The sequence below is a fragment of the Poecilia latipinna genome, unplaced genomic scaffold, assembly GCF_001443285.1.
Source record: "Poecilia latipinna isolate Pla-1442-1.1 unplaced genomic scaffold, P_latipinna-1.0 Scaffold202, whole genome shotgun sequence".
Lineage (NCBI taxonomy): Eukaryota > Metazoa > Chordata > Actinopteri > Cyprinodontiformes > Poeciliidae > Poecilia > Poecilia latipinna.
Window position 1 is genome coordinate 179001 of NW_015112818.1, and position 27847 is coordinate 206847.

The 27847-nt window shown below is 38.1% G+C and overlaps 1 protein-coding gene across 3 annotated transcripts in view; it reads left to right on the plus strand.

Annotated features, from left to right (window-relative positions):
* magi3b (membrane associated guanylate kinase, WW and PDZ domain containing 3b) overlaps positions 1-27847 on the plus strand; it is a 152212-nt gene that overhangs the window by 123408 nt on the left and 957 nt on the right. Inside the window, exons 5-22 of one of the 3 annotated variants that reach the window (XM_015031306.1) lie at positions 1076-1235; positions 2184-2263; positions 4086-4143; positions 5181-5287; positions 11768-11959; positions 13408-14055; positions 17063-17094; positions 17771-17936; positions 18044-18138; positions 20066-20273; positions 20475-20657; positions 20861-21046; positions 22387-22483; positions 23196-23301; positions 23433-23570; positions 24241-24379; positions 26796-26882; positions 27035-27127. In XM_015031306.1, coding sequence (XP_014886792.1) covers positions 1076-1235; positions 2184-2263; positions 4086-4143; positions 5181-5287; positions 11768-11959; positions 13408-14055; positions 17063-17094; positions 17771-17936; positions 18044-18138; positions 20066-20273; positions 20475-20657; positions 20861-21046; positions 22387-22483; positions 23196-23301; positions 23433-23570; positions 24241-24379; positions 26796-26842 — 2642 coding nt within the window. In that variant the 3' untranslated portion in view covers positions 26843-26882; positions 27035-27127. Of the gene's footprint in view, positions 1-1075; positions 1236-2183; positions 2264-4085; positions 4144-5180; positions 5288-11767; positions 11960-13407; positions 14056-17062; positions 17095-17770; positions 17937-18043; positions 18139-20065; positions 20274-20474; positions 20658-20860; positions 21047-22386; positions 22484-23195; positions 23302-23432; positions 23571-24240; positions 24380-26795; positions 26883-27034 lie in introns of all 3 variants that reach the window. The other 2 variants (XM_015031304.1, XM_015031305.1) reach the window with 2 other exon arrangements.

Consider the following 27847-nt stretch of genomic DNA (forward strand, 5'->3'; position numbering starts at 1 on the left):
AGAAAGCTGGTCACAAATGACTGCCCTGCTGAAGCACTGCTGCAGAGAGATCTCAGACCAGCCATAGATGGACAGAACAAGCATGGTGGAATGAAAAAGGAAGGTGAATGGAAAATGTGAGCTCTGTGTTTCTAAGCTCTTCATCAGAGTTCAGACTGTCATTATCAACTACTGTCCTACTGTCAAGTGGGCCCTCACCTTGCTTTGAACCTTGCTGATGAACTCAGCTTTCCCTTGGGCCATTCCCCCAGGCTGGTTCTCTAAGTGTCTACATGACAAGCGCACATCTTCAAACATGCCATGTGCATTTTGTATCTGTAAAGATGAAGCACAATTGTGTGTTTTTGATCTTAGAGGCAAAAGGAGACCAGTTAAAACGACGCCATATTACCAGAGTGCTGCTGTAGAACAGCGTGTTCAGATTATTAAAACTAATTCTACTGCTCATGTGGGGCAGTTTATTTTGCAAACACGAGTGCTTTGAAATGCTTTAGGTGTGTGCTGGACATTACATCTTTTGACATTATTTTCTATTGTTGGGAGGTTGGCTCTACATAAAAAGGAAAGGATAAAAAGCTCTTGTCTTTCATCTTTTATAATCATCTTCTGAGGAAAAGCACTGAGTGCAAAGTGAATTAGCTGGGCCCTTGTTGCATGTTTCATGTTCATTATGATGTAGTTTCTCAGTAAAAAAAAAAAAAAAAAAGAGTGTGCTACAGTGTAAACAGAATGGAAGAATTATAAAATCGTATTTGCTTTTGAATTGAAATGGGTCTACGTGTGTGAACTCTCACCTCTATCACTGTGAACTGTGGGAAATATACATGTGTATATACATAGGCAAAAGGACTAACAACATGCTGTGGAAAATGCAAAACAACCCCTTGGCAGACCCACACACGCACACACATCATCACTTCCATGCAAATCTTATGAGCCGAATATCCTCTTCTTTTACTCCCCTGCAGCAGGTAATATAAAGTAGCTGGCCTCTGTGTTCCTGCGGGCTAACCTTTAACTGTCTTTTTCTATTTTTATTCCCCTTTTTTTTATCATGTCCATCCACTCTCTCTAGAGCACAAGGACTGGAGGAAAACGGTGCCCAGCTACAATCAGTCCAGCAGCACCATGGACTTCCGTACATGGAGCTCTCTTCCCCGCGATGACAGCCTGGAACCCCTGCCTTACAACTGGGAGATGGCTTACACCGAAACTGGCATGGTCTACTTCATAGAGTAAGTGAGACAGCGCTGATGTGACGATAGCCTGCTGAGAGACACTTTAGTCATCTGACACACCGTTTAGAGTCAATGAAAAAAAGAGCTATTTTAAAACTATGTACAGGCTTGATTTATCTTGCTTTTCATATAATAAGGGACGAACTAATACAAGTTAGTTTCTGCACTTAATCTCATTTAGTATTTGTTTAACCTTCTCACAATTTGATAAGCAATACATCAAACGTTTCAGTACAGATGTACTTTTCAACCTGTCAAAGAAGGCATGAGATATTATATTAGGTTTGATTGTCACTGCACAATTGTGCTTTTGTGTCATCACTGGGTTGGAAACAATAGAGCTGTTGTTTTGGTAAATCCACTTTCTTTTGTTCTTGATAGCAAAGGAATATCTCAGAATTTCACTGATTCTAAAAGAAAATAGCAAAAAAAAAACAAAAAAAAAACTTGTCAGTATTATTTTTTTGTCCTTGTTCAGTTCATCACAACATAGGTTTTGGATATTGGACTTTCTATGAAGATATTTTAAGCTCTTTGTGCAAAACCAGTTTCTTTTCTTTTCATGTTAAAAAGAAAACATACATTTCCAAGGCCTTGTTATTAGTGTTGTCTTTCATTCATATTTGGTTATAAGCCGCTTATCTCTGGAGATATTAGAAGACTATTGTGATTTTCTTTCTGTTGATTACACACTCCAGATATTTAATCAATTGGAGAATAAACTAGACATGTTTCACATTCAGAGGATTTAGTCCTTCTCCGAGAAAAGGCCACCTTAACATAAACACAGCGGCAGGCGAACAGAAACCAATGGACTTGTCTGCAAGAGCATATTATGCATGGAGCTTGGAGACTCTTTCAGTCAGTTCTCTTGCTTCAGCTTTTCTTCCCCTTCTGGTAATAATGTTGTTGATATTTTCTGTCTGCTGTTTTTGTGGTACACAGTCACAATACAAAGACAACCACATGGTTGGACCCCCGCTTGGCGAAAAAGGCGAAGCCCCCAGAGAAGTGTGAGGACGGCGGTACGTGTTGTGCTTTTCTAGTTTACTCAAGCATAAATAGTTCTGCTAACCTCTACACATACATTCAGAAAAATCTATAATCTACTGTCTTATAAAATTTATGCCTAACATTTTAACCTAACATTTTTAATTTTGAAATGTTTTGACCACTTAAAGTAACCCTTGGGAACATGGCCTAAATATCTTTAAATTTGGAGACAGGCATCTCCTTAAAGGAATATCAGACATGAGGTTCTTTTTGTATCCCCAGGATGATAGTGTTGGCTTAAGTGCAGACAGAAATGAACAGAGGCCTCTTTTGAAAGAGTTGAACCCTTCAGCAAGTTTTTAATGGATTTTTACAAGAAAAACCTACATGATTCTTCTGAAAGGCAACTCCAAGCTTTCTGTTGCCTTGAGAGCTTTTTTTTCTTTCTCTCTCTGTTTTCTCTCTTTCTGGCTTATATTTTCAACGGAAAATTACGTGCATCATTCATTCCAGTCTACTTGCTTATTACAAACTATAGAACTGTGCTCTATGTGTTGCAAAAAAGTTTAATGCAAACTTTAACTGCTACGTAGTTATACAACTGGAGATGTCATTTCTGGAGTAACTGCAGAGGGAATTGAGATACTTCATATTAATGGTTGCTTCCTCGACGCTGAAAAGTTTAATCTGCAGCGATTAAATTCTGTGTAAACAGAACATAGATGAGAGACGCTGATGATTATCAGCTGTCCATCTGCTACGAGTTCAGGTTGCCATGGTGAGGTTAAGAGCAGCATTTTATCTAGCAGCTATTTTCAGAAAAACTGTCTCCTAATGACACAGTTTTCCACCAGTGAGTACCACAAGTCATTGGCACACACGCTGATGTGTTTCTGTTGTTTCTGAGATAAATCGATGTGAACATACAGTGGAGTACAAAATGGTTTTATTTTCTATAAAAAGTATTTTTTCTACTTCACTTTTGTGTTGGTGGACATTTTTCCTGCAGTTTGGACTCTATATGAATAATTAATTGGGAAAAGAAAAGTTTAATTTCACAATAAAACACTTGATTTACATCATGTGTGATGTTAATCAAGACAAGTTTTTATAAAAATAAGAACTGAAATCAGATATTTGCACGCAGCGTATGAAAAGACAAGATTTTGTTCTTGTCTGTCAAGAAAGAAGATATTTCCTCTTTTTAAGATATTTCGATCCTCCAAGTTCATTTATTTTTGCTAAAAGTCAGAATAAGGAGAACATTTTTTTTCCGATACGTTTATTTATTGCATTCTTCAAAGTCAGAAGTGTATGTACTCTAAGAGTGCTCACCTCTAAACAATTGATCCCCAGATTATCTGGCAATAATCTGTGGATCTATTTTAAGGCAAAAATCAAATGTGTCTGAAAGAGAAATCAGGAAGAAAAATGTGCACCTAAAGGTGCCAGAATATAGTTATTTGTTAAAAAAAAATGGTATGCAAATATAATATCAAGTCAAGTAGAAACAGTATGGGAAAGTCCAGACATCATACAGTTCAGGAAACAGGCAGGTTTTGTGTTCCACTGTGTTAGGGTATTAAATATACACTAGAACAAAAGCAAAAGCCCTGGTAATGATGCTTGTTCAAGCTGGTAAAGGAACTGTTGTTATCCACAGTGAAAAAACCAATAGGGGTTGAAAATAATCAACTTTTTATCTGACAGTGTAAAATTGTGCCTGATCATTATGCTGAACTGGTTACAATTCCCAGACATGTCATAAATATTCTGTCTATTTATTCAGTTCGTCCTTCCCGATTGTTACCGGCATTTCTTGCAAAATAATGACACACTGTTTTCTTCGTCCAGAGCTTCCGTATGGCTGGGAGGAAATTGATGACCCACAATATGGCACGTACTACGTTGAGTAAGTGTAATTAATCCTCTGTTTTGAAATTTTTTTTTTTTTTTTTTGGCTTGTTCTTTTTTGTTGTTTAGATCCTATTATACCCAGATGTACATAAAGGATGAGAGCACGTGCAATGATTTTACTGCTTTGTGTTTATGAAGAGCAAATTGGCAAGAATCTGTTCTGTCTAAAAGTAAAACAAATGGCTGTAGCGTCATCTTGGGTGAGAAAACGTTGAGTTATGTAACATGCAGAGAGGAAGCATTTACCTGAAAGCGTTTGATAAGGATTTTCCTCTTATTTATCAGTGGGTGGCAAAGTGAAACTCTGTGCTGTGGCCTGCCTGTAAGCACAACATTGATTGGACTCTCACTGTGTTATGTGTCAGTCAATTTATGTACATGGAGCAATACTTGGAGAGTATATTATTCCATGATGGTTGTATGTGTGTTATATGTTTTTGCACTCAGCATCACAGTTGGAAATGAGTGAAGAAGCCATTGAGTTTAGCATTTCATTAACAACGGAGGTAAAGGGAATGGGGAGATTCTTAACCAGAACACATTCAAACAGCAGAATGAGGGCTGAAGGAAGAGCCTGTTCGCTGCTGTGATGAAACGGAAGGGAAAAGCTCGTGTTGTTTTATTGCTCAGGCAGCAGATGAAAACCTTCAAGGTAGAAATGACAAGAGGAAGAAACTTGCAGTGTTTGGACATGGAAAGTCAATGTCATATTGATGGAGCTTGTAGCTGCCAGTGTTTAGTTTGAAATGAGTTCCCTTTGAAACAATGATCCTGGTTTGTATGCCAGGAGGGGAACAAGCTGTTTACCTTCTTGTTGAGGAACAGGATGTTTCTCACAGTCTGAGCTTCATTTCCTGGAATATTAGGTGGCTAAAAGCCATTCCACAGAAAACAATGTGATACAGTCCAGTCGTTTTCTACATGTGTTCCGTTTGTAAAAGGTGGCGGTGTTGCTTCAGCATCCCTCCACAAGAAACTGATGCAAATGGTTGAGAGTCATTCATCACTTAAAACTGAACATGTTTGTTTCAGCCACATCAATCAGAGGACCCAGTTTGAGAACCCAGTTCTGGAGGCAAAGAAGAAGCTAAGCAAAGATACTGCTTCGATTCAGCAAGCTGCAACTGCATCTTCTCAAGGTAACAACATCAGATATGTTCATCTTGTTACATTTTTTATTTTCTATACCTACAGAAACTGGAAAATTTATTTCAGAAATTCAGTTCAAAAAGTAAAACTCAAATTCAGTAATATGTTTCACTCTGAATTTGAGTGAAACAAAATGCTAGCTTTGATATGGTTTTCAGCTAAAGAAAATCAAAAATTCAGTTTTTCAGAAAATCTTAATATTACACAAAAACAATACAATTTGTTTTTAACACATAAATGATTTATTATATCAAACCAAGACAGGCAGTCACTGTCATGCTCTACAAGAAGGGTGCATCACACCATTTCATGGCTAAAAAATAATTATATGATGTGCTACAAGCATATTATTGTATAGTTGAGTGGAAGGAAAAAGTGTTGTAGAAAAATGTGCACAGTCTACAGTGATAGCTGCGCCATTGTTAAGCAAGTCACACTCAGGAATTTGGGGGAGATTAGGTGAAGTATGAGCTGCAACTGCAGCCTGTTCTACATCTTCCATATGCATGTATTCTGGACATGGGCTGTGCTGTTCCATTTCCTGTGTTAAACTGCTCCTAAATCAGAGACTACATCAGAATCAGGTCTCCCTTGACTTAATCAACAGAGAAATGGAGTAGAGTAATGAGGAAAATGATAGATGGCAGAGCCAACAATGCAGACAGTGTTTCTGTTAAAACAGTCTGGGATTCCATAATGACTTAGCAGAGCTGCAGGATGATTGCCTCTCTGGTATGTTACATCCCATAGGAGCAGAAATATGGAAAAGTGCATTTGGGTAGAAACATGTTCCACATCTACATTAAAAAAGAAAACATTGTTGTTCCAACCTATAAAATGCACCACTGTCTGAGACGGGCACATATTCACTGAAATGACAGTTTTAGTTTCTTTCTCAGCAACGAAAGTTGAAGGAACATACTATGTCAGAGCCAAAATATGGCCTAATCATTACTTTAAGTAATTACTAGAAAATAATAAGATATATACTAAGTTTTGTCATAGCAACGTTTTAAAATAAGATTAAAAATACCTAAACTGTAATGTTACCCATCTACACCATAAAACGACTTGGAGCTTGCTGCATACATTCCCTATGTAATTTAGTCACTAAAAATTGTTTTTCACTTTGCTTGTTTACAGACTAAGTGCTCCACATCACTCTGCTCATAATAAATGATGGCAGTAAAGACATTGTTGTTCAGTTCATTAACATGAATTTTACATTAATTCCCAGTTGGGTTTTGAGCTTGTTCCAGTTTCTTGTCTGCATGTCTGTCAGCAGACGTACTTTAAAAAGCAACAGATAGACTTATTTGGATATTTCCAGAGGTGGAGCGTGACACAAATTAAGGAGGATTACGTTTTGATGCGACTTTAACGCCATGAGGTTTTTTTGTTTAGATTTGGCATGAGCTGGTATTAATAGGCAGTCTCCAGCTGCTGTCTTCCCTGTTGCAGTAAACAAAATTCAGCAACACTGTCGTATCATTATTCCATAACTGCATCTTCTGTCATCACTTTGTAGCTCATTACCTTTAGCCTGTATTTAACAGTGGCTGGGAAGTATATTCCCAACCTGCGAATATACTTCCCAGGCTGGAATACTATGAAGGCTTCCCTCTCTTAAGCATCTGCAACAAATAAACCACAGCAATATACTTTAAACATTTGAAAAAAAATTGTAGAGCCTGAAGCAGATGATCTCTTAGATTTTTCTGTTGTGAGAACTTGCTGTAATGCTGCACTTCCCACCCCTCCTCCCACATTGAGATAATCTGGAAATTAAATAAATGCTTCTTTAAGCTTTAATATTTTTTTTTCCAAAGTTCGTCCTTTCATTTCTACAGTAGAACAGGGTGTGACAACATTCTGTAAAAGTATTACAAGATATTGCACTTTTGTAATGTACCTGTTAAGCCTTGGCAACACCTTCAGGTTTTTAAGACTTGCACATTCATGTCTACTTATAATTAGTTCAGCACAAGTTCTAACGTGCACGACCATTGTCTGTCTTTTTTTTTTTTTTATAAATCTGGAAAATCCTGTTAAACTTGACTCATCTAAGCTGACCAGACTACTTCATGCAGTTTTTTATGAGCGTTCTTTATGAATAAACATAACCTTCTTTTTTAACTCTACTGTTTCAATAAGTCAAAAATAATTTACTGATTAATAATTTTGGTGTCATTATGGTTATTTTTCACTCCTTTCCCTTTTCTGTTTTCACTTTGATCATTGTGGATTCTGGAATTAGCTTAATTTATTAAAATATGAAAGCAGTTTGATTTACTCTGCTTGCTCTGTGTGCCAGCCTGCTTTGATGAATATACTTCCCAGAAACAATGGAGAGAGAATCATCACTTCAGCCATCAGGAAACGTCATATATGAACAACATTTTTAGTTTTTAGTCATTTTTTTGTAAGGCCTCCAGTTATGACACTTCTACTTTTTTTTTTTTCTTGCCTGATAAACATAACAAAACCTTTCCGTTACAATAGACATGTTATGGAAGATCAAGCTGCTGATCAGTATTAAGTGAGACGTGCTCTTAGTGCTGGCAGGGCTTCAGGGCCGTAAAAGAAGGAATGCAAGGGGAGGAGGCTGCCTTTTAGCGGTGCATGTGTCAACAGCTGGTGGAACATCCCGTTAAAGAGGCCAAGCATAATCAGGCGTCTCTCTGCTCAGGTGTGTTGGGACTGAGTAAACGCCATCTCACTGCTGATTACTGATTACACAACCTGCTGAGCTTTCAGACGGTTCCTATGATCAAACCAAGACATCGGCAGTCGGCGGTTACACCTAAGGCAACAACACACACCAAGAAACTTTTCTCCTTGTTTTTTTTTTTTTTTTCTTCTTTTTAAAGTATAGGTTTGTTTACATACGTGACACCCAATGGCTGACAGCTGGTTAATATCGATACACTTTCTATGTAAAATGTACAGCATCATTATGGCGGAGTGCACAAAAACGCTTTGAAGAACAATAATTGGAAAATGCTAGTAAGCAGACCAGAAAACAAATCATTTTCAATTTCTGAAATGGATTTTATTTTATTATATTGTAACAAAAAAGAGTGGAATTGCAGAACTTACTGATGATTTGGTTGGCTGTGTTTCAGTTAATAAAGCAAATAAAAATCCCTATAGATCAGCAACTTCTGACATTATCAGAGTAACCCATCTGGAGCAGCCATGCCACATTCAAAGTGGCCTAAATCTTTTTTTTTTTTTTCTGGTGCTTGGTTTGAACTTCAGCAAATCTTCACATCTAGATGTCTAAATGCATTGAATTCCTGCAGTGTGATTGACTGATTCACCATGTGATAACAAGCAATTGAATAAGTGTTCCTAATAAAGTTGTCGGTGGATATTTTCTCACATATGATAAAGAAAGATGGAGGTTTACTCCCCTGCCTTCTCACATGTAAGCAGTCAGACCGCGTGGCTGCTTGACAAGGTGGAAATACTGTTTTGTTTGTCTTCTGTTTACAATCTCCATATTTCAGCCAAGAGACTTTCTGTGAACCATCCTACTCGAGTCCAGGCTTGCACCACTCACACTCACTTCCTTCTTCTGTCTCCTTCTCTGTCACCCTTCTTTACATCTGCCTTTTTTTGTTCATACAAATATGTCCTTTCAAAAATATATTTCAGGACTCCTTGCGAGAAGTGATAAAAAGAGTTCATCAAGCCATTTCAATATAATTATGTCAATAAGCTTTGCATGATCCGCATAACAGCAGCGGACATCTGGAGTCCTCAATGGCTGTTATAATTTACACTTGCAGTTGTCGGCCCCGGATGTTTTTAGCCTGGTGAACCATACGAGAATTTGAGAGTGTCTGCATTTAAATTGCTCTCACACTCTGAAAGTTATGGAGTATTTATAAAAGCTGAGGGAAGTGAGAGGGAGGTGTGGAGTTGTTATTTAGACCAGCCAGAACAGGAAGTTGGGAACTAAATGTGGAAAAGCTTGTACTAATTTGAAGCAAGTTCAGGACAGGGAAACAGATATACCCAAACCAAGCAACACAAATATGGAGCTATCACCTCCATCTTGGTAGCAGTTGAAGCATATATTCTGAAATTTAACTTAAATCACAAATTTGTGGGGTCCTCCAATTTTCATAGAGATTTTTTGGTCCACCAATAGTAGGGAACCTAAAAATGTAATGGATTCTCTTGTTTGTCTGACATTTAAAGCAAGGTATGACGCAGGTTTATTCAAGTTAATGCTTCAGGCTTGTAGTCTTTGTATTCGTGACATGTATATACAAGCTTACATGTTCAGTAGGAGTGATGGGGCTTAGGAGAGACTAATGCTGGCTTTGTTAAAGGAAGGAGGAGTGACATATTATCCTTTAATGTTTGTCCACGAATATGTAAACTACCTGAGACATTGGTCTTAGAAGAAAGCTTTAGATAGTATTATTGCATTTTTAAATTCATTTAATTTTGTTTTTGTATTTATTGTTAGCTAATTTAGAATTTTCTAAAGTATTTATTCCCACTGAATGTTTCACATGGTGCTTTGCACATTACACATTATATGTTAAAACCACAAACTTCCATGTATTTTATTTTGATTTATAAGTACCCACACAAAGCAATTCATAATTTTGAGGTGGACACCTTTTATGTTCAATAAAAGGTGTAGCATGCATATGTTTCCAGTCCTTTTCTTTGATATTCCTAAGATGTGAGTGCAACCACTTGCCTCAGACGTCACCAGTTAATCTCCTTGAGTACATCTCAAGGAGATAGCTGTAATTGAATGCCATGTACGTATGATATCACATACACAATACATGAAATTTAATCTCAGTATAGAAAAGCTGTTGTGTGAAGGACCCAGGCACATTAATGGTCACTCTGGTAGAGTTTCCATTTCTCCGTTTTACATTACCAGCTCATATGGTAGAATCTGTTGACATAACAATTATTACTAGTGCATCCCACAAATCCGGTCTGGCCTAATTAGACTGAATTTACATTTCGATCACCATACAAAACACTGTGAGGCAACTGGTTGTAAGAAATACACATAGAGCTAAATAAATAGCAATTTTGGAATGAAACCTGTATGAAACGGCAATAATATTGAAGCTGAGACAGGAGGTTCACCTTCCATCATGACTTTGATACTAAAAATACATCAATGACTAAAATGAAATGGCTTAAATCAAAGCATATTCATGTGTTAAAATATCCCAGTCAAAGTTCAGCACAAAATTCACTTGTGAATCAAGATGTGTCCGGATTTGAAAATGTCTCTTCTTTATCTAGTGTGAATGAGGTTGAACTGATTTGCAAAGAAGAAATTTTAAAATGTCAGTCTGTAGAGGTGCAGAGCTGGAAAAGACATAACTCAAAAGGCTTGCAGGTGTAATAAAAGCAAAAGGGGTTTTGAGTCACAGCAGCTGAATACAAATGTACACTGGACTATTGACGGTTTTATTTATAAAAAGAAATGGAAAACCATGTATCATTTTTCTTCCACTAGATAATTATGTGCTTTTCTGTGTTGGACTGTCATATAAACCCACCAGAATACTTTGAAGTTTGTGGTTGTAACATGACAGAGGAAGTTCAATGTGGATGAATTTTGTTCCCAGACACTGTATCTGACATCTTCAACACTGTCTTTTACTCCAGAATGCAGCTGGACAACGATTTTTTTCTCTGGGTTCCTTTACTGTTTTACTGTTTTTGAGCAACAGCAATAATGCACCAAGGCTGCAGACCACAAGCCAGAGAAAGAAAAAATGTGTCCATGATCTAAAGTGCTGATACTACAGTACTGCTAAATACGGAAGATGATCAGCTTAGTGCAACCCTGAGAGTTGGATGTGTAATGTATTGCTTATGCCACAGCAGAGCTGCTGGTTCTTATTGATGTCGCTGCTGACCTTTACGTGTTCCTTACTCAACTTATATAAACCCTGCAATCACAACAGTCTCAGAGCTTTACTTTTCCTCAGTCATTTATTAAATAGAGCAGGGGATAAAAGGACAATACGCTAAATTAGATAGTGTCAGAGGTACTGTATGCATGTTCTGCTCTATAGTTTTATAATGAAAGGAGGCAAGTAAATTAGCTTCAAAAGCTATAATTTTATCACTTCATCTGTGTGTGGGCCTCTTTCTCAACAGGGCCACACAAAAAACGTTTTGATGGGTTTGTTGTGCTTAAACATACATCATGTCTATTATTTGGATAATGACTGATTAAAGTGTTGATTTTGTTGCCACACAGTGTGTATAATTAAGATTGAGCACACATGGTTGGATTTCGCAGTCATTCAAAAGGAATGTCAATATTTTCATATTTTGGTCTGCACAGTGTAACTGATGTGTTGCACTGTGCAGAGGTTGCAGTTCTTCACACTTTCTTTTTGCTGTGCATCATTTCTTGCACTTAAAAATGCGTCACCAACTGTTTTACATGTGCAATTTGTACACAGGTAAGGGAAGTATGCTTGGATTTACAGCAGACCCCAGCCAGCTGAAGGGGGAGATGTACCACACAGCTCTGAAGAAAAGCTCCCAGGGCTTTGGATTTACTATCATCGGAGGCGACCGTACAGATGAGTTTCTGCAGGTGAAAAATGTTCTCAGCGATGGCCCTGCTGCCCAGGACAACAAGATGGGCTCTGGTGAGCAAACCCAGCAAAAAGATGCACATTAAAATCTCATGATAAGTCATGAAGAAATGAAGTCATCTAAACGAATTGTAAAACAAATATAAAACATTTAAAAGTCTGGAACTGATTGCAAACCAATTAATAAGGCTTTAGGATTTCATCAAATTAGCGCCATTCTCCATAAATGGAGCAAATAGGGAACACTGGTGTACTTTTCTAGGAGTGGCTAGCCTGACAAAATTACGCCAAGAGTGTGTTCACAACATATGAAGGAGGTCACAAAATAACCCAAAACAACACCTAATGCATTGCAGCCCTCACTTGTCTTCACGTAAAGATTTCATGTTTTGGTAATTGTAAAGAGACTGGTAAAAAAAAAAGCTTTAAGGAAAATATTATTTAGATTGATTAGACTAAAATGGAACATTCTGTGCTTCTTGTCATATCTGATGTAAAACAGCAGCATTTTAAGAAAAATACCAACAGTCAAAAGTGGAGGTGGTGGTGTGCCTGGTTGGAGCTGCTTTGCTTCTTGACCTGTATGAATTGCAGTAATGGATACAACTATTAAGTCTGCATTCTTAAAGTCCAGAAGGAAAATGTCCGGTCATCATTGTGACTTTACCTGAAGAGCAAAAACCTGATGCTTTTGGAGTGACCTAGTCAAAGTTTTCACTTTAAATCGAATTGTGATAATGTACAGTACTTCAAATGTTCAAATGGTACATTTGAAGTGCAGTACATTTGACTGCCAAATAGGTAAGTCAAGCTTAAGGATCCTCCTATATGAATTAATTGCTATATTATCCAAAGAAATATGGGCCAAAATGATTATTATTTCTTTTAAATTCTTGGTTGTCTTAAATGCTTTTAGCAGTTGTTTTGATGATCCCTTTCAAAAAGCTGCTTAAAAATCTGGAATTTAGATTTTTTTTTTTTAAATATTGTATGAAAACAATTTTATTGAATTAGTTTTACTTCTTTCATATTTCTTTAAGCCAACCCTGTCCCATGGGTTCAGTAGTGCAATAAAAAAAACAGTAATTTGTCTGTCAAACACATAGGGACTATATCAGCAGTTATTCTAACTTTGGTTCCTGTGACACCAGGAGCTGTCAGTCTGGTAAGGTGTGTGTGTGTTCATTTGAATAGTATTATGTGACAGAAATCTATTTCTTTCACAGCTCTTTTCATTTACACTGGAATACTGCTCGGGTGAGCAATGTAGTAAGCGTGGGTGGGATAAAAATGAGTGAATGAGATAAAAAAGAAATTAAAGCAGTAAAGGGAGTTGCCGAAATGGGAAAAAGGTAAGAGATGAGGAGATTTGGGAACCACATATCTGACACAGAAAATGCAAAGTGTTTTTCAAAATGATGTGGAGAAGTAATTCCTAGATGGAACATGAGGGAAAAAAAAAGTATTTCTTTTAATTGTTTTCTTTTTTTCATTTGTCACAGGGGATGTGATTGTTGAAATTAACGGGACATGTGTTCTGGGAAAGACCCATCCAGAGGTGGTGCAGATGTTCCAGTCCATCCCCATCAACCAATACGTAGACATGGTTCTTTGTCGCGGGTACCCTCTGCCTCCGGATGTAGACCTGAACAACGACGACCCCCTTCCTCCTCCACCCCCTCCACCAGCTACTCAGCCACAGCAGCCTCTCCACGGTGGGGAGGTGGTGACAGCTGTGCCGCTCATTAACGGACAACCACTGCTAGTCAAAGGCGACGTCCTGCATGGCTCTTCACAGGAACTCCACTATGTTACCACCGACGCAAGCGGTCGGCCTGTTGTAGCTGCCTTGCCCAACGGGCGACAGCCCGACCAGGGAGAGGGGGCCACAGGAATGCTGCAACCAGAGTTGGTGAGCGTACCACTGGTGAAGGGGCCTGGAGGATTTGGGTTTGCCATTGCTGACTGTCCTCTGGGCCAGAAGGTGAAAATGATTCTGGATGCCCAGTGGTGCCGTGGGCTGCAAAAAGGAGACGTAATCAAGGAGATCAACAGGCAAAATGTTCAAAGTCTTAGTCATGCCAAAGTGGTGGACATCCTGAAAGACTTTCCTGTGGGCAGTGAGGTCAGCGTGCTGGTACTGAGAGGAGGTGAGAGACTAAAGTGTTCATATGTTTCTGTATCTGATCTGCCTATCTGAATGTTTAGGTAGTATACTGTACAGAAATTTTGAGTCATTCCTCATTTATTACAATGTTGCTTCCAGGCAGTTAGACCTTCCTTTAATCTTTTAAAGTGATCCTGAGAAACAACCTGAACAGAATTTAACTTGTTTTAATTCAGTCCATTACCTGACCTCTTCTTATAAAAAAAAGACTTTATGTGTTTTTTATGACCTAGTGCTTCTTATTTTATTCTCCACTTCTCCAATTTCCTCATTTCACAGACAAATAAAGTGTGTATGTATTTCATGGTCAACTGTTCACAGAGTGGACATCAAATGGGTGAATGCTTCTGAGCTCAAAGAAAAACCTCTATCAAGTGTATTGGTGTGGTTAACGTACTGCCCAATATAAACAATTGTGCTAAAAGTAATAGCATTGTGTTTACAAAAGTCAGTAAAGGTCAAATGTCTTGCAATGGCCCTGAACCAACATTTAGTTGTATAACCCAAGTTTCTATGTGCACAGATTAAATCAACTTGTGGCACCATTCTTCTGTTTTTCTTGGTTTTCCCTGAGAAACCTGTTTGTCTTTTTGAAACACATTTTAACGCATTGCTGCCTCTTTGTGTATTTTAATGTATTCTTTCATATGACCCCTCACATGTAATAAACAGGCCTGACACCGTAGTGTAAGAAAAATCTTCATACCATGATGCTTGAAAAACGATGCTTCACAGTGTGCTGTGGCCTGGATTTTAGTTTCAGCAGGGAACAAAATGATGTGCTTTTTCTCTTTGTGCTCTGTGGCAAAATTTAACCTCCACTTTATCTAATTTTTAAATGAGACTCTCAGAGGTCTTCTTGCCAACAGCTTGGTCTTCACACTGACATTATCTAATTTTTGGCGTGCTCACAGGTTACTGTGAGCACTCCAACACTCACAGTGTTGGTTGGTTTTGGATTATTGTCTAAAACAACCAAATTATTTCTGATTCTTGAGTGGAAAAGCACAAAAACCAGCATGTATAAAACATTTACTCTCTTGTTCTAAAATGGGGGTCACTAGAAACCTTAGAAACACTCGACAGGTGTTCCTTAAGTGAGTGAGCTCCACATTACCATCATTTTGAACCCGCCTCTTTCTTTTGGTGATTCAGTTATGCATAATCAGTAGCATACACGTCTGTTGGTATGCTATCACTTACTAGTATACTAGTAAATTATTTACGGAATTCTAAATTCTAATCTTTACAAGAAATCATGACTGATCGGATTAAAGATGTTGGATTGCTGCTATTCTGAACACAGATGTCTCTGTGTTTCTGTGTTGTTTTCACCACCTTTGTGCCTTCATTTTTTTTTCTCCTCTCATAATTTTGATCTAATATAATTTGTTGATATTGTTGATATACTTCTACAGTGCTGCTTGGAGGTGAGGTCAGAGTGCTGATACTAATGGGAGGTGAGGTGGTGTTGTGGCTAGTTTAGGGGCACTGAGTGATAACACATTTTTACACTGTAATAGTGTGCCACTGTGTCTGCAGTGTGTTTCAAAGCTTCCACTGGAGAGGCTGCATCCTCTTCTTGCTAAATATTTCCAACTTCTCCACTGTGACTACTGCAGGCGCAGTTTAAAGCCAGTTCCTAAGAGTTTTGTTTCTTACCACCTCTTGCATATCCCAAGTACTTCTCCAATATTCATCCTCTGCACCTCGACTCAATCTGCCTGTGTTTATGACAACTTGTAAAGGGGCTAAATGCCTCTGTTACAAGTCTGAGAGAGGGAATTACATAAGTGTGGGGATGCGCTTGATTCCACATAGTTGAGGGAGGAGGGAAGGCACCCTTCAAATGTCTCCTACATCTTTCCGTGGCCGCCTAAGGGACTCACTGCGCGAGTCGGTGAACCCCAGATTGGCTTTGATCATCAACAGAGCGCAGGGGATTTCTGCATGCCTCTTTATCTGTGGCCTCTAAAAGATCCATGGCTAAACTGCTAAGGAGGGGAGGTCCTCTGGGTCTTTCTTGCCCCAAGCCACGCCTGAGCCGTCTTCCCTCATTGCCCAAACACCCATGCTACTTGCACTAACTGCTGTGCCACCACCATCATGTCCTGTTCCACTGCATGAATCCCACTGTTGAAGTATATATGGGCTTGGCTTCACCCAGCCTGCTAAACTGTACAGCTAATGTCCTCTTTAACACTCATTAGACAATGGCCTGTAGCTTAGAGGTGGCTCACAATTGGACAGTGTCTTTATTATTGGTGAGTTTCGCTGAAGACAAAAAGATCAGGCAGTTGGGTGGAGATAAAAGCAGGGTGCAGTAGGGTGTGTTCTGGGTGTGCAGCAAACGTTGCATTGTCAGATTTTGATGAGAATGATGTTGGATGAGGGATTTTTACAGTGTTGCATAAAAATATCTTCTTCTATACAGTGCATCAGGCTCCATTAACCTCAGATGAGGCCAAGTTTTCACTCTTGCCCCGAGGGCTGCAAGTTTCAGAGGAGTATCTGTTAATTCAATTAATGCAGAGAGTTGAGGAGGATGGGAGACGGGAGCGGGGCTGTGCGAGATGGTCTATAGGGAACTATCTGAGTGCATTAGATGAAACATGTGGGTGTACTGTAAAGCAGAAAGAAGAATTATCAGCTGTGGAATTATATGCATGAAACACGAAAACCTTTACCTGCTTTCTCAGCTCCACGGTTGGGGTGCAGTATGTACTCAGCTCAGAATGTGATGAATCAACACTATATGCCATACATATCTTTAATGTCATGGATGGCTAAATATTCGCTAATGGAGCATTCTTTAGCGAGCACACCTCTTGAGTTTTGAGTAGCTCACTGGTTTATTTTTACACTTCCTGCCACCATCTCTTAGTCAGAGAGACAGTGCCATCTGCTGGAGCTTTGGTGTGAATTGTTGTTCCAAATATGAACATAATTAATTCAAACTCTTCTTTTTGTCTGTCTTTTTGCTACTACAGGTCAGACATCCCCTGTAAAGACTCTGAAGCCTGTGAGTAAAAATGCATTATTCCCTCTTTCTTACCCATTGTTTCCCCATGGAGACATATCCTTCAATTTGATTTCAAAACATTTTGTCCTTCAGCTTAACCACTAAGCCTCTGTTGCGTCAAATTAAATGATAGCAATAAATTTGAATATTGATTATCTCTCAGCCCACATTCTTTTGTTTGTTCTCAAAAACAGTCTTAATTACCTCCGTTCGCTATTCATGTGCTTTGGGCTATTGTCTGGGGACTGCAGTGGTAATGAGGATTGGATGAGCCTCTTTAGATTTGGCAGTATTATTAATACAACAGTTTTAGATAAAGAGGGTGCCCTTTTCATGCGGAGAAGGCCTATCGCAGCCTTGGGGAAATCTTTACTTTCTCTCTTGGATTTTATATTACGCTCAGAACCCAGTGTCTAACCCTCAAAACAATAGAAGAAATATGGAGGTAAAACTGGTGTATGATATTAAAAGTGACCTTTCCAGCTTTTGTTATCTAACACTGTTTGATGCCCAGACACTTGTCAAAGATAATGAGGTGCTCAAACTTTCATTAAAAGTTTGTGATATAATAAAATTCAACAATACAACAAAAAGTTACACACAAAGCTTGTCCTTTAGTGTAATAATTAATCATAAAACAGCATGTGGTCATGATGCCTCCTGTGTATGTCATCAGAGACAGGAAATGACAGCAAGCACAGAAACCTTGGACACCATCGCAGACGCAACCCCCCAGGCCTTGCCGTACCACTCCAACACGAGCACCCTACGTTCATCCGACTCGCCCAAGAGAGATGCCACAGAGATGTACCTGAAGTCCAAAGCCCTGCTGGAGAGCAGGCGTGAGTGTTGACTGATATAAGCTGCTTTTCAATCGTCTGTTTTGTCATACTTTCCGCTGTGATCCTACACTGAAACTAAGTGATAGTGAAATTCTTCCCATTCACAGAGCCTCACACCAAAGACATAGATGTTTTTCTGAAGAGAGACATTGAAACAGGCTTCGGCTTCCGGGTTCTGGGAGGAGAAGGCCCACAACAGCCAGTAAGTTTTAAATCCAGCTTACTTTGAAAAAAAAAATATGGAAAGCTGTTAAAAAATATGTACATCTCCAGACTTCTGTTTTCCTTAAGTTATGTCATTGTTTGAATTGTAAGAATTAACTAATTCAAAACAAATATAGTACTTTTAATCATGGTTAGAGTCTTGGTGACATTATTTATGTGTTCCCTATGCTATATTTCCTACTCTCTGCTGAGGGGGGAGCATTGGAAAGAGTGGCAGACTCTTAAAGAGGCAAAGGCCAATTTCAAGGCAAAATCAAATTTCCTCTCAGTTATGTGTGATATATACAGCATTTTTTAACATCTTTTTTTTTTTTTACTGTGCTATAAAATGTCACTATGTGCCTGAAAAATACCTAACAGCCTTCCTTTATCTGTTCAAAAGACCTTGCTCTACAATCACCAGGCATAACATTGTGGCAGATGAGGCTCTGATTATGTCTTCATTGAGGAAGCTGTTTCTGTAGTAGCTGAGTTATATTAGAGAGCAAATGTACTCAAAGCTGTTATGTTAGAAACATTAAAAATGGACAAGTTTATAGACTATAGCAACTTTGACCAGTGCCATATTGTGATGGGTAGATGACTTCTAAAAAACTGCTTTTATTTTGTGGTGTTTCTGGTTTGTACTGTGTGGTCCAGTCCAACAGGATTTGTTGCTCAAACAGCTGAAGAACTTAATGTTGTTTCTGATAGGGAGGTGTGAAGGTACTTAGTGCATCATCGTTTATTGTGTATAGGACCACTATTTACCATTAAAAGAGAGCATGAGAACCAGAACCAGACCATGTGGAGCAATGGAAGAATGCAGCCTTGTCTCATGAGTTTTACTTTTTTTTACATCGCATTGATGGCTGAGTGCAGTTCCCAGACAACTGTGGCCTCTTTTAGCAGGATAATGCATTTTTCCACAAAGCAAAAAGATCTCAACTCAGTCAAATCGAATTGATGGAATTGAGATCTTTATGCTTCTCATAAAGAATGAATGGAGGTTCCATAATGTAACTTACAGCATTTAAAAGATCTTAGTCCAGGAACTGCAGCACAGCTGAAGGGGTCTGTTGGACAACATACCTCAACAGGCCAGGCCTGGTTTGCCATCAAAAGGCCTCAATGCATTAAACAGGTGGCCATAATGTTATACCTGACCAGTGCTTGTATCTCTCTCAAATTCAAAGCTCTGTAGTCAAGTTGGTTTGCAAGACTATGTCCATTATGCTGGAGCTTCATGCATTTCACAGTTACATTTTCTGAAACTAGAAAAAAAATGCTTATGAATAAAACACTAATGTAATTATCTTAAATTTGAACAGATCACATTTTTCATAAGAAAACATTCTTTCATGACTGAAAATGTGATTTTAATTGATCTTGAAAGTATACAGGGCATCAGAAAATCCATAAAAAACATCCAAATATGGATTTCAACATTCATAAAAAAACTTTTAAAAAGAGCTTTAAAAATACAAATAGAGTAGAACACTATACTATTTTTCATTTAACATGATGGAGTCAATAAATACTGTCAGCAACTGCTATTGCCCTTTATCTCCATACATTTTAATACATTTGTACATCAGCCTTATTTTTTCTCAGTTATTGTATCATGTTGTTGTGATAATTATAATTATAAAGAAGACAGAATTTATCATACCACTCACTCATAATTTGCATTTTATCTCTTCGAGCTCTGAAGTCACTTAAGTCTTGGTCTTTAAGAAAATGTGGATTCTGAATTGTACATTTGTAGGAAAGCATTCTTTATCTGATTTTAAGAGTTAAACAAGATGCATCTTGTGCACTGAAATCAAATTCTGACAAAGTGGCAGTGCTAGCTGTTGTCTCATAGCTTTTACAGCTGCAACATTTTCTGCCTTCCCATTAGCTCCTTCCTAACCCAACATCAGAATGTGTTTCCCCAGGTTTACATCGGGGCCATCGTGCCCAGCGGAGCTGCAGAGAAGGACGGTCGCCTCAGAGCAGGAGATGAGCTCATTGGCATCGACGGAGTGATGGTCAAAGGACGGTCTCACAAGCAAGTTTTGGACCTGATGACCAATGCAGCCCGTAACGGTCAGGTCATGCTGACTGTTCGTCGGAAGGTCATCTACAGAGGTTAGTATAAAGGCACAAATTTATTTGAGAGGTCATATCAAAAATTGCATCAACATCATCATGATTTGGCTTTTACCTTGACTTTCTTTCTTATTCAACATTCCCTACAGTACTAAATCTTGTAAAATAGAACCAAAAACATTCTAAAACATTTTTTGCATAAAATACAAATGCAGTAAAATCTGTTTTATTTCAAATCAGAAGCAACAGACGAAGATATTCAGGAAATGACTCCTGTGCTGGTGAACGGTTCTCCAAAGCTACCTCGCCTGCCAATGCCTAGCGCTCTGGACCACGAGTCTTTTGATATCACACTTCACCGCAAAGAGAACGAGGGCTTTGGCTTTGTTATCCTCACATCAAAGAGCAAACCCCCATATGGTGGTGAGGATCAAACATCAAACATTGTTTTTTTAGAGAAATCTATTGAAATCTGAAACCTGGATGTTTACATAAATAAGTTTTATAAATGTAGAACTTGTAAGTATCAATGTGAATCAAAAATATCGTTATATACTAGATAAATCTTATGTGTCTACCTGAGTTGAATCTGAATGTCTCATTACTTTTCATATCCGTCATTTCAGTTATCCCTCACAAAATTGGACGTATCATTGAAGGCAGTCCGACTGACCGCTGCGGCCTGCTCCACGTTGGGGATCGTATCTCGGCAGTCAATGGCCGCTCCATCATTGAGCTCTCTCACAATGACATTGTTCAGCTTATCAAGGAGGCTGGCACTGTCGTCACTCTCACTGTGGTTCCTGAAGACGGTGAATATCTTTTTAAGCACAGAAAAGAAAAAAAAACAAAACTAATAATAATCCCTGCCTTTTGTTATCACAATGTTAAAGTTGGTTCCTTAATATTAACATTTGGAAGTGAGAAATTAGTTATTGCAGGTTTATATGTTAATTAAGGTAATCAAGCTTTGACCTAATCAGAATATTTAAATACATTAACATTGTATTCTAAGGTTATTTCAAACTCCATGTAATACTAAAGTACAGTAAAAAGAAAATGACCTGGAGTCTATGTCATCTTGGAATAATGACTCCAATGACTTTTCATGTATTCTTTTTGCTACATGAAAAGGATGTAGCGAAATAAAATCAAATGTTGGAACTAAGATTGCACTTTTGTATTTAAATCCTCAATTTAAATCTGATGTCAGCAACGTGGCTTTAAAAAGATAATGTTAACAACAACACTCAAGCAACACTGTGGACGTGTTGTGGAACTGAAAATAGTTTTAATGGTTGTTCTTGGCTGATGTAATTTTTTTTATAACCCTAAGTGGAGATTTGTTTTTTTATTGACATCTTTATTTAATAAGGAGCTGAATATTTACAGCAGATCAAAGAAATCTGTGGCATGCAGTTATTCAGGACGTTTACGATGCCGATGCTGTTGTAATACTTTTGGAATTTTATTTGTGTTGTTGAAACATGGATGGGTTTTTGAAAGAAAGATCTTGTTTAGATGTGAGAAGTTATTTTAAAACATTAAACATTAAAAATAATGGTGCCTTCAGATGTCCAACATAGGCAGGTGATGGACACTGAATGGATGCTCGTTATGCAGCGCTTTGCTAATCTCGCCCTACACTCAAAAGGCTTTTTCATTAGAAGCTTCATTCAACCATTCACACACAACCTTTTACACTGATTTGCAGAATAGGAGCGATGTGAGTGGCTAGCATTTTGCCCAAGGACCTTTCAGTATCTGGTGCGGAAGGCTGCAGTAATACTGACTACAGACCAGTCATTCATAGCATCATTCCATCAAAGCTGCTGATAAATGTACTTTTAACTCTAATTTTCAAGTTCTTAATTTCATTTTACATTTAACTTTGTGACATGACATTTTTTTTGCACAATTCAATCTAGCTGCTCAAATATATTGCCCTGAAATAATTTCAACTTGCATGCAGCTTTTATAGACTTAGTTTGCTTTTTTCTAACTGGCAACATGTAGTTTTTAGTCTTTGGTTGATATGAATATAAATTAAACCTCTGCAACTAAAGTCATTAATTTTCATGCTGGAAATGACTTTTTTTTTTAGCTTTTCTAATTATTAGGCACTAATCAGTATGATACTAATTTATTTCAGAATATAAGGGCCCTCCATCGGGAGCAAGTTCAGCTAAACAGAGTCCAGCTCTTCAACACAGGCCCATTGGACAAAGGTCAGCTCTTCATGATGAACGGTAAGATACAGAAGGAAAGATAAGAAAGAAAAAAACTCACAAAATATCCTATTGCAGCAAAAGTTGTTATTCGCTGTTCATGCAAAGATGACTGTCCAGTTATGAATAGTAATAAAACAGAAAAGAACTTTACTTTTGTTCAATAAAAATACATACATTTGAGGTTTTATAATTTCACTGAAATACTGTTACAATAACCTGTGAGATATTAATCTGAAAAAACCCCAACTACAAAATAAGGCACAAAATCTAAGCACACTTCCAGTAAGCTGAGAGCTGTCAGCTAAAGACACATGCTGTCAGCTAAAGAGACATGATAATTATACATTTATAGCAGAACGAATACAAAACACTATACCCATTATAATTGTTCCTCCCAGCAAGCATCTACCACAGGGGTGGGCACCTCCAGGCCTCCAGGCCGGTCTCCTGCAACTTTTAGATGCAGCTCTACTTCAACACACCTGAGTCAATTAATGAGGTCGTTAGCAGGACTCTGGAGAGTCTGACTGCACCAAGGAGGTGATTCAGTTATTGGATTCATATGTGTTGGACCAAGGAGACATCTAAGAGTTGCAGGACACCGGTCCTCGAGGACCCACCCCTGATCTAGCAGTACGTTCAGTTTTATAATTTACATAATGGCTGTTTGACTTGGTCTCCTGATGCATTCCATTTGAATAAGTAATCATAAATAATAATGTTTGTTTAGTTATAACCTGGACATGGAGGACAAAAGGGATGGAGTCAACTGGTCTGACCATAAAACTCTTCCACCTGGTGAGCAGGGAACACTGTGTGTGACAGGACCCAACCAGGTAATTATCAATATCTTGAGTGTATTTAAACTCCACAAATTGCACAAAGGTGTGTAATGAATGCACAATGTTTGGACTGCATTTTTATGTTATATTTAAGTGCATTCTGAGAGTTTTCTTCTTTATTGGAGGGCTGTCTGACTGTGGAGCTGGAGAGAGGCCCCAGAGGCTTTGGTTTTAGTTTGCGCGGGGGCACAGAGTACAATATGGGCCTGTATATCCTGAGGCTTGCAGAAGATGGACCAGCTCAGCTGGACGGAAGAATCCATGTAAGTAGTCTAGGAACCTTAGTCTTCACATTAAATATGAGCAAGTTTTTTCTGGTTTCAACATGAAATTATAGTTCACATGGATTCCTCATCTGATTAGAACAATCATCTTCTCAAGGGTGAAATATGATTGCATATCGCAACACAGAGCTGGGAGAGAAAAACTGCATAAATCAATTTTTGGTGAATAAATTAAACCTTACGAGAAGAAAGGTCATAATGAAAAAGGGATGAAACTAACTAAATTTATTTCCAGAAAGGTGGCACTATATATTTTCTCTCATAATTTCATTTACAATTATGAAAGAATTTATTACATTATCAAAATTTGAATGAGTCTCTAAAATGAGCAAAAAAAAAAAAAAACTAAGAGCCTTTTTTGTGAAGCAGTCTTACAGTCTGCCAGACTGTGATCCTTGGTCATGACTTTGCCTTTCAAAGGATGGTGAAGAATGTCAGCGTTGATTAAAGCCAAGCAGCCTGACATGTTTACAGGCTTTATCCAGAGTTATTTTGTCATCTTCACTAAAAGAAAGTGCCTATAGGGTGTTATAAAGCTGGATCTGCAAGCAGCATAAAATTTAGATCCGCTGATAATGAGACTCAGTGTGCACAAACACTCTGCAGAGTACGTTAGCTGTTCATTGGTGTGTTTCTGCATTGCTGACAGGTTGGAGATGAGATAGTGGAGATTAATGGGGAGCCGGCTCGTGGCATTTCCCATACACGGGCAATTGATCTGATTCAAGCTGGAGGAAACAAAGTGGTGCTGCTGCTGCGACCTGGCGCAGGCCTGGCCCAGGACGGAAGTGAGTGATATATTCAGTTTTCCTCTTGGACAGGCTTTGTGCCTTGAAGAACTCTGTTGTGCAATTTAATAGCATGTTGGGTGAAAAAGCATTAGTAGAGAGTAGGGAACTTAAGTATTTATTCTCTCGGTTGAATTGTATTAATAAATGACAATGTTTTTAAAAATGTGCAAAGTTTTGCATGAAAACTCTAGTTTAATTCATTGGATTCTTATAAAAATGTCAGTGAACATTAAAGCACTAGTTCCAAATGCCATCATTCAAGTCAGCATAAATGTTTAATGTTCCATCTTCTTCTAAATTGTCGCCATAGGCTTAAATTACAGCTTTGCAATTTCCACCTTGGCAGCACTGAGTTATTTAGGGAAAGCTTTCTGTAATCTCTCTCTGTGCAGTTTGCAAACATTCCCAGAGCATTTGTGCATTGAGAGTCTGCTTGGTTTAGACTCTTTAGTCGAGCTTATTTCAAACAAGCCCAGTGGGATGAGATCAGGTAACAGAGGTATCCATAACATGGCTGAGTGAATAAATCTACTTTGTTCTGCTCAAACAAGTGCATCACAATAAATTAGAATTTAATCAAAAACGTTCTTTATCTGAACAATTTAATGCATTGTAGGGCCTAACTGAGAAGCAAAATGTATTTTCATCTAAAAAGAGGAGTTTGGATCACTGGGCAACAGTCGAGTTTTTTCCTGTCAGTGCAGATCAAATATTATTCCTTTTAACATATATATGATTTTCACTTTTTGAACTGAGCTGCTAAAGTAAATTTATTAAGCAATGATATTTTCATTGACTGATATTTACCTGCATTTTATATTCAAGCCTCAAGGTTACTTTATTGTATTTCCAAATAACAAAGTTAGGCCCTGCCATATGAGCTTGTGATGATCAAGGCACTGGTGTTGGATTTATATTAGAGACAGTTCAATTTTTCAAACTTTGCCAACAGCAAAACTCCCAGGAACAATTGCTGATTCTCTCCTGGACCTTAAACTGGAAGATACACAAAGACAAATGAGGGTTTATTCTGCTTAACAGACATATACACAGTTTTTTGTGATTTTTTTAAAAAACCCTTTTTCTATGAGGATTCACCTCCTGTCATCCATCCAGATAGTCTTTGTCTTTATTTTTAAACAAACTGTAACATTAAATTGAAATGTAAGTGTTTCTTCACAGATAACAATCTCAGTTTACGCAAGTGATAAAAAGGAAATGCATTTGCCATCGCATTGTCAGCAAAATATTATCACAAAAATATATCACAAAAGACTGTTTAGAATGCAACATGTGTTTTCTGGTATATTTCAGGTGTCAGTGTCATGATTTTACACTTTGCATACCGATGGTATTTTCAGTCTGTTGGACAGAATCTCGCTGCACTAGAGGCTTACGCCCTGAGATATCTGGGCTTTAGATACAAGATAAAGGTCACAGAGAGTGTATGAAGCATTCTAATGACACAAATGTTACTGGATATGAACTGGACCTGGTAATTCGGTAAACTGAATAGAAATTACAATGTGATGGTTTTGCTCTGTGTCATTTAATTAAATATAGTAGAACTTGACTGGAAAAACAAGTAGATTAATCACAACTGATAATTGTTATATATCAAAGAGTATCGCAATTGCTTGAAGACTTAATATCTTGTAGCATCACACAACATATCATTTGAGATGCAATTAAGTGTGTGTCATGCCAGCTAAAAACACAGATGATTCACAGATGAACTATGTATAACATAAACAGGTTCTAGTAAGAAACGGTGATTTAGCCCTCCGTAATACTGCAGGTGCACCTCCATGTTAGAATGGCAATAAAAATATTTTAATTTATTTTAGCAGTTCAGCTGCATTATACATGATAAACAGTGTTTTATATATTAAGTGTATTATTCTATTTTATTTTAAATATTATGGCTTACAGCTAATAGCTCACACACTATTACATTTGTTTATCAGTCTTCAATACCTGCTGCAAAGATGTTCAGTCACAAAAGGTCAAAACTAGAGAAGTTGGTTATCCACAGAGAACCGAATACAAGCACATTAATAGAAGGTTTAGTGAAAGAAAAAGTGTTGTAAAAAATGCAAAGGCAACCAGAGTAGCCTAATTCTTCAGAGGATTTTGAATAAAACTCAGTTTAAGAGATCGTTAGAGATTCAGGGTCACAAAAAATTTACTCCTGAACAAATTAACTTCTTTATTATCAAATTATAATTTACTGAGAAGCACCTGTAATTTATTTTTTAAAAGACTTGTACAGAAGCTGTTGATTAAATATTTATTGTTGCTCACTGGTTACAAGTGAAAAAATCTTACTGGTGTGTAGCTAATATTTAATAAATCTTTTTTGTTGTTGTCTAATCATTTGCTTCTTCTGGGTCTTTCATTGCCCCTGATGCAGGTAACACAGCCTCTACTACGTGCTATTACACTGAGCACCAACACTAACACCATCACTGCTTACGCTGGTCTCTTCTCTTTAACCTTGGTAATTCTTTTCTTACTCACATTTTCCTACTTCTACTAACCTGAGTGACTGAAGTTCTCTGTGTTACATACTCAAAATGAAATTCTTGTATGCCACATGGAGGTATTCTTATGCTGACATGTAAAAAAGAAAAACATTTGTCTCTCTTTCAGATCGATGTTATCAAAAATCCATATCACCCACAAGCTATTCTGAGGAGGTGTTTCTTTCTGACACATCACCTCAGTCCTCTCCATATCCCACTGGGGCTTCCGCTTTTTTTTCTTCAACTTTATCAGGCAAACTGAAACATTCTCGTAGCGGGAGCACTAAATCCCTGCAAGGCCATGAGCCCCGTCACAGCAGGGGTTTGGGCTCGTTGGAAGAGAGTGATGAGTGGGCAGAAAAGAAGATCAACGGGCTCTCTCCCCTTCTTAATGATCAATCCAAGTTCTCCAAGAGAACCAGGTCCATAACAGACTCCAGAGAGTTAAGCAGCCCAAAGAAAACAGGGGAGACATTTCCTAAAGCCAAAGAGCAACATCAGAGTCCCAAAATGACTGTGAGCCAGTCAGAGGAGGCAACGCCAAGCAGGAGCAAAATGCCTCAGATGAGTAATACAAAAATACAAACTGTTGACCACAAGATGGCTCGACTTAGGCCTCAATCGGTATCAAACCTGCAGCAGATGGAAAATCAACAAGCGCATCACAGGAAAATAAAGGATTCTTTCAGTAGAGAGAACTTAGGTAATGAAAATAAAAATGATGAGAAGGGAACTCCTAAGATCAGAAGATACACACTAGGAAATGATAAAAGAACAAGGCCTGGCCTTGAGAAAGAAAGCTTTAAAAGAAGTGAGGGAGAGTTTCTTCGTCACAGGACGCAGTCTGTTACAGTGAGGGAGAGCCAAACAAGTAGAAGCAAAGACTCCGAGCTCAGAGAAGTTAACGGCAACCCTGCAGAAAACAAGACTAACAGCAAAG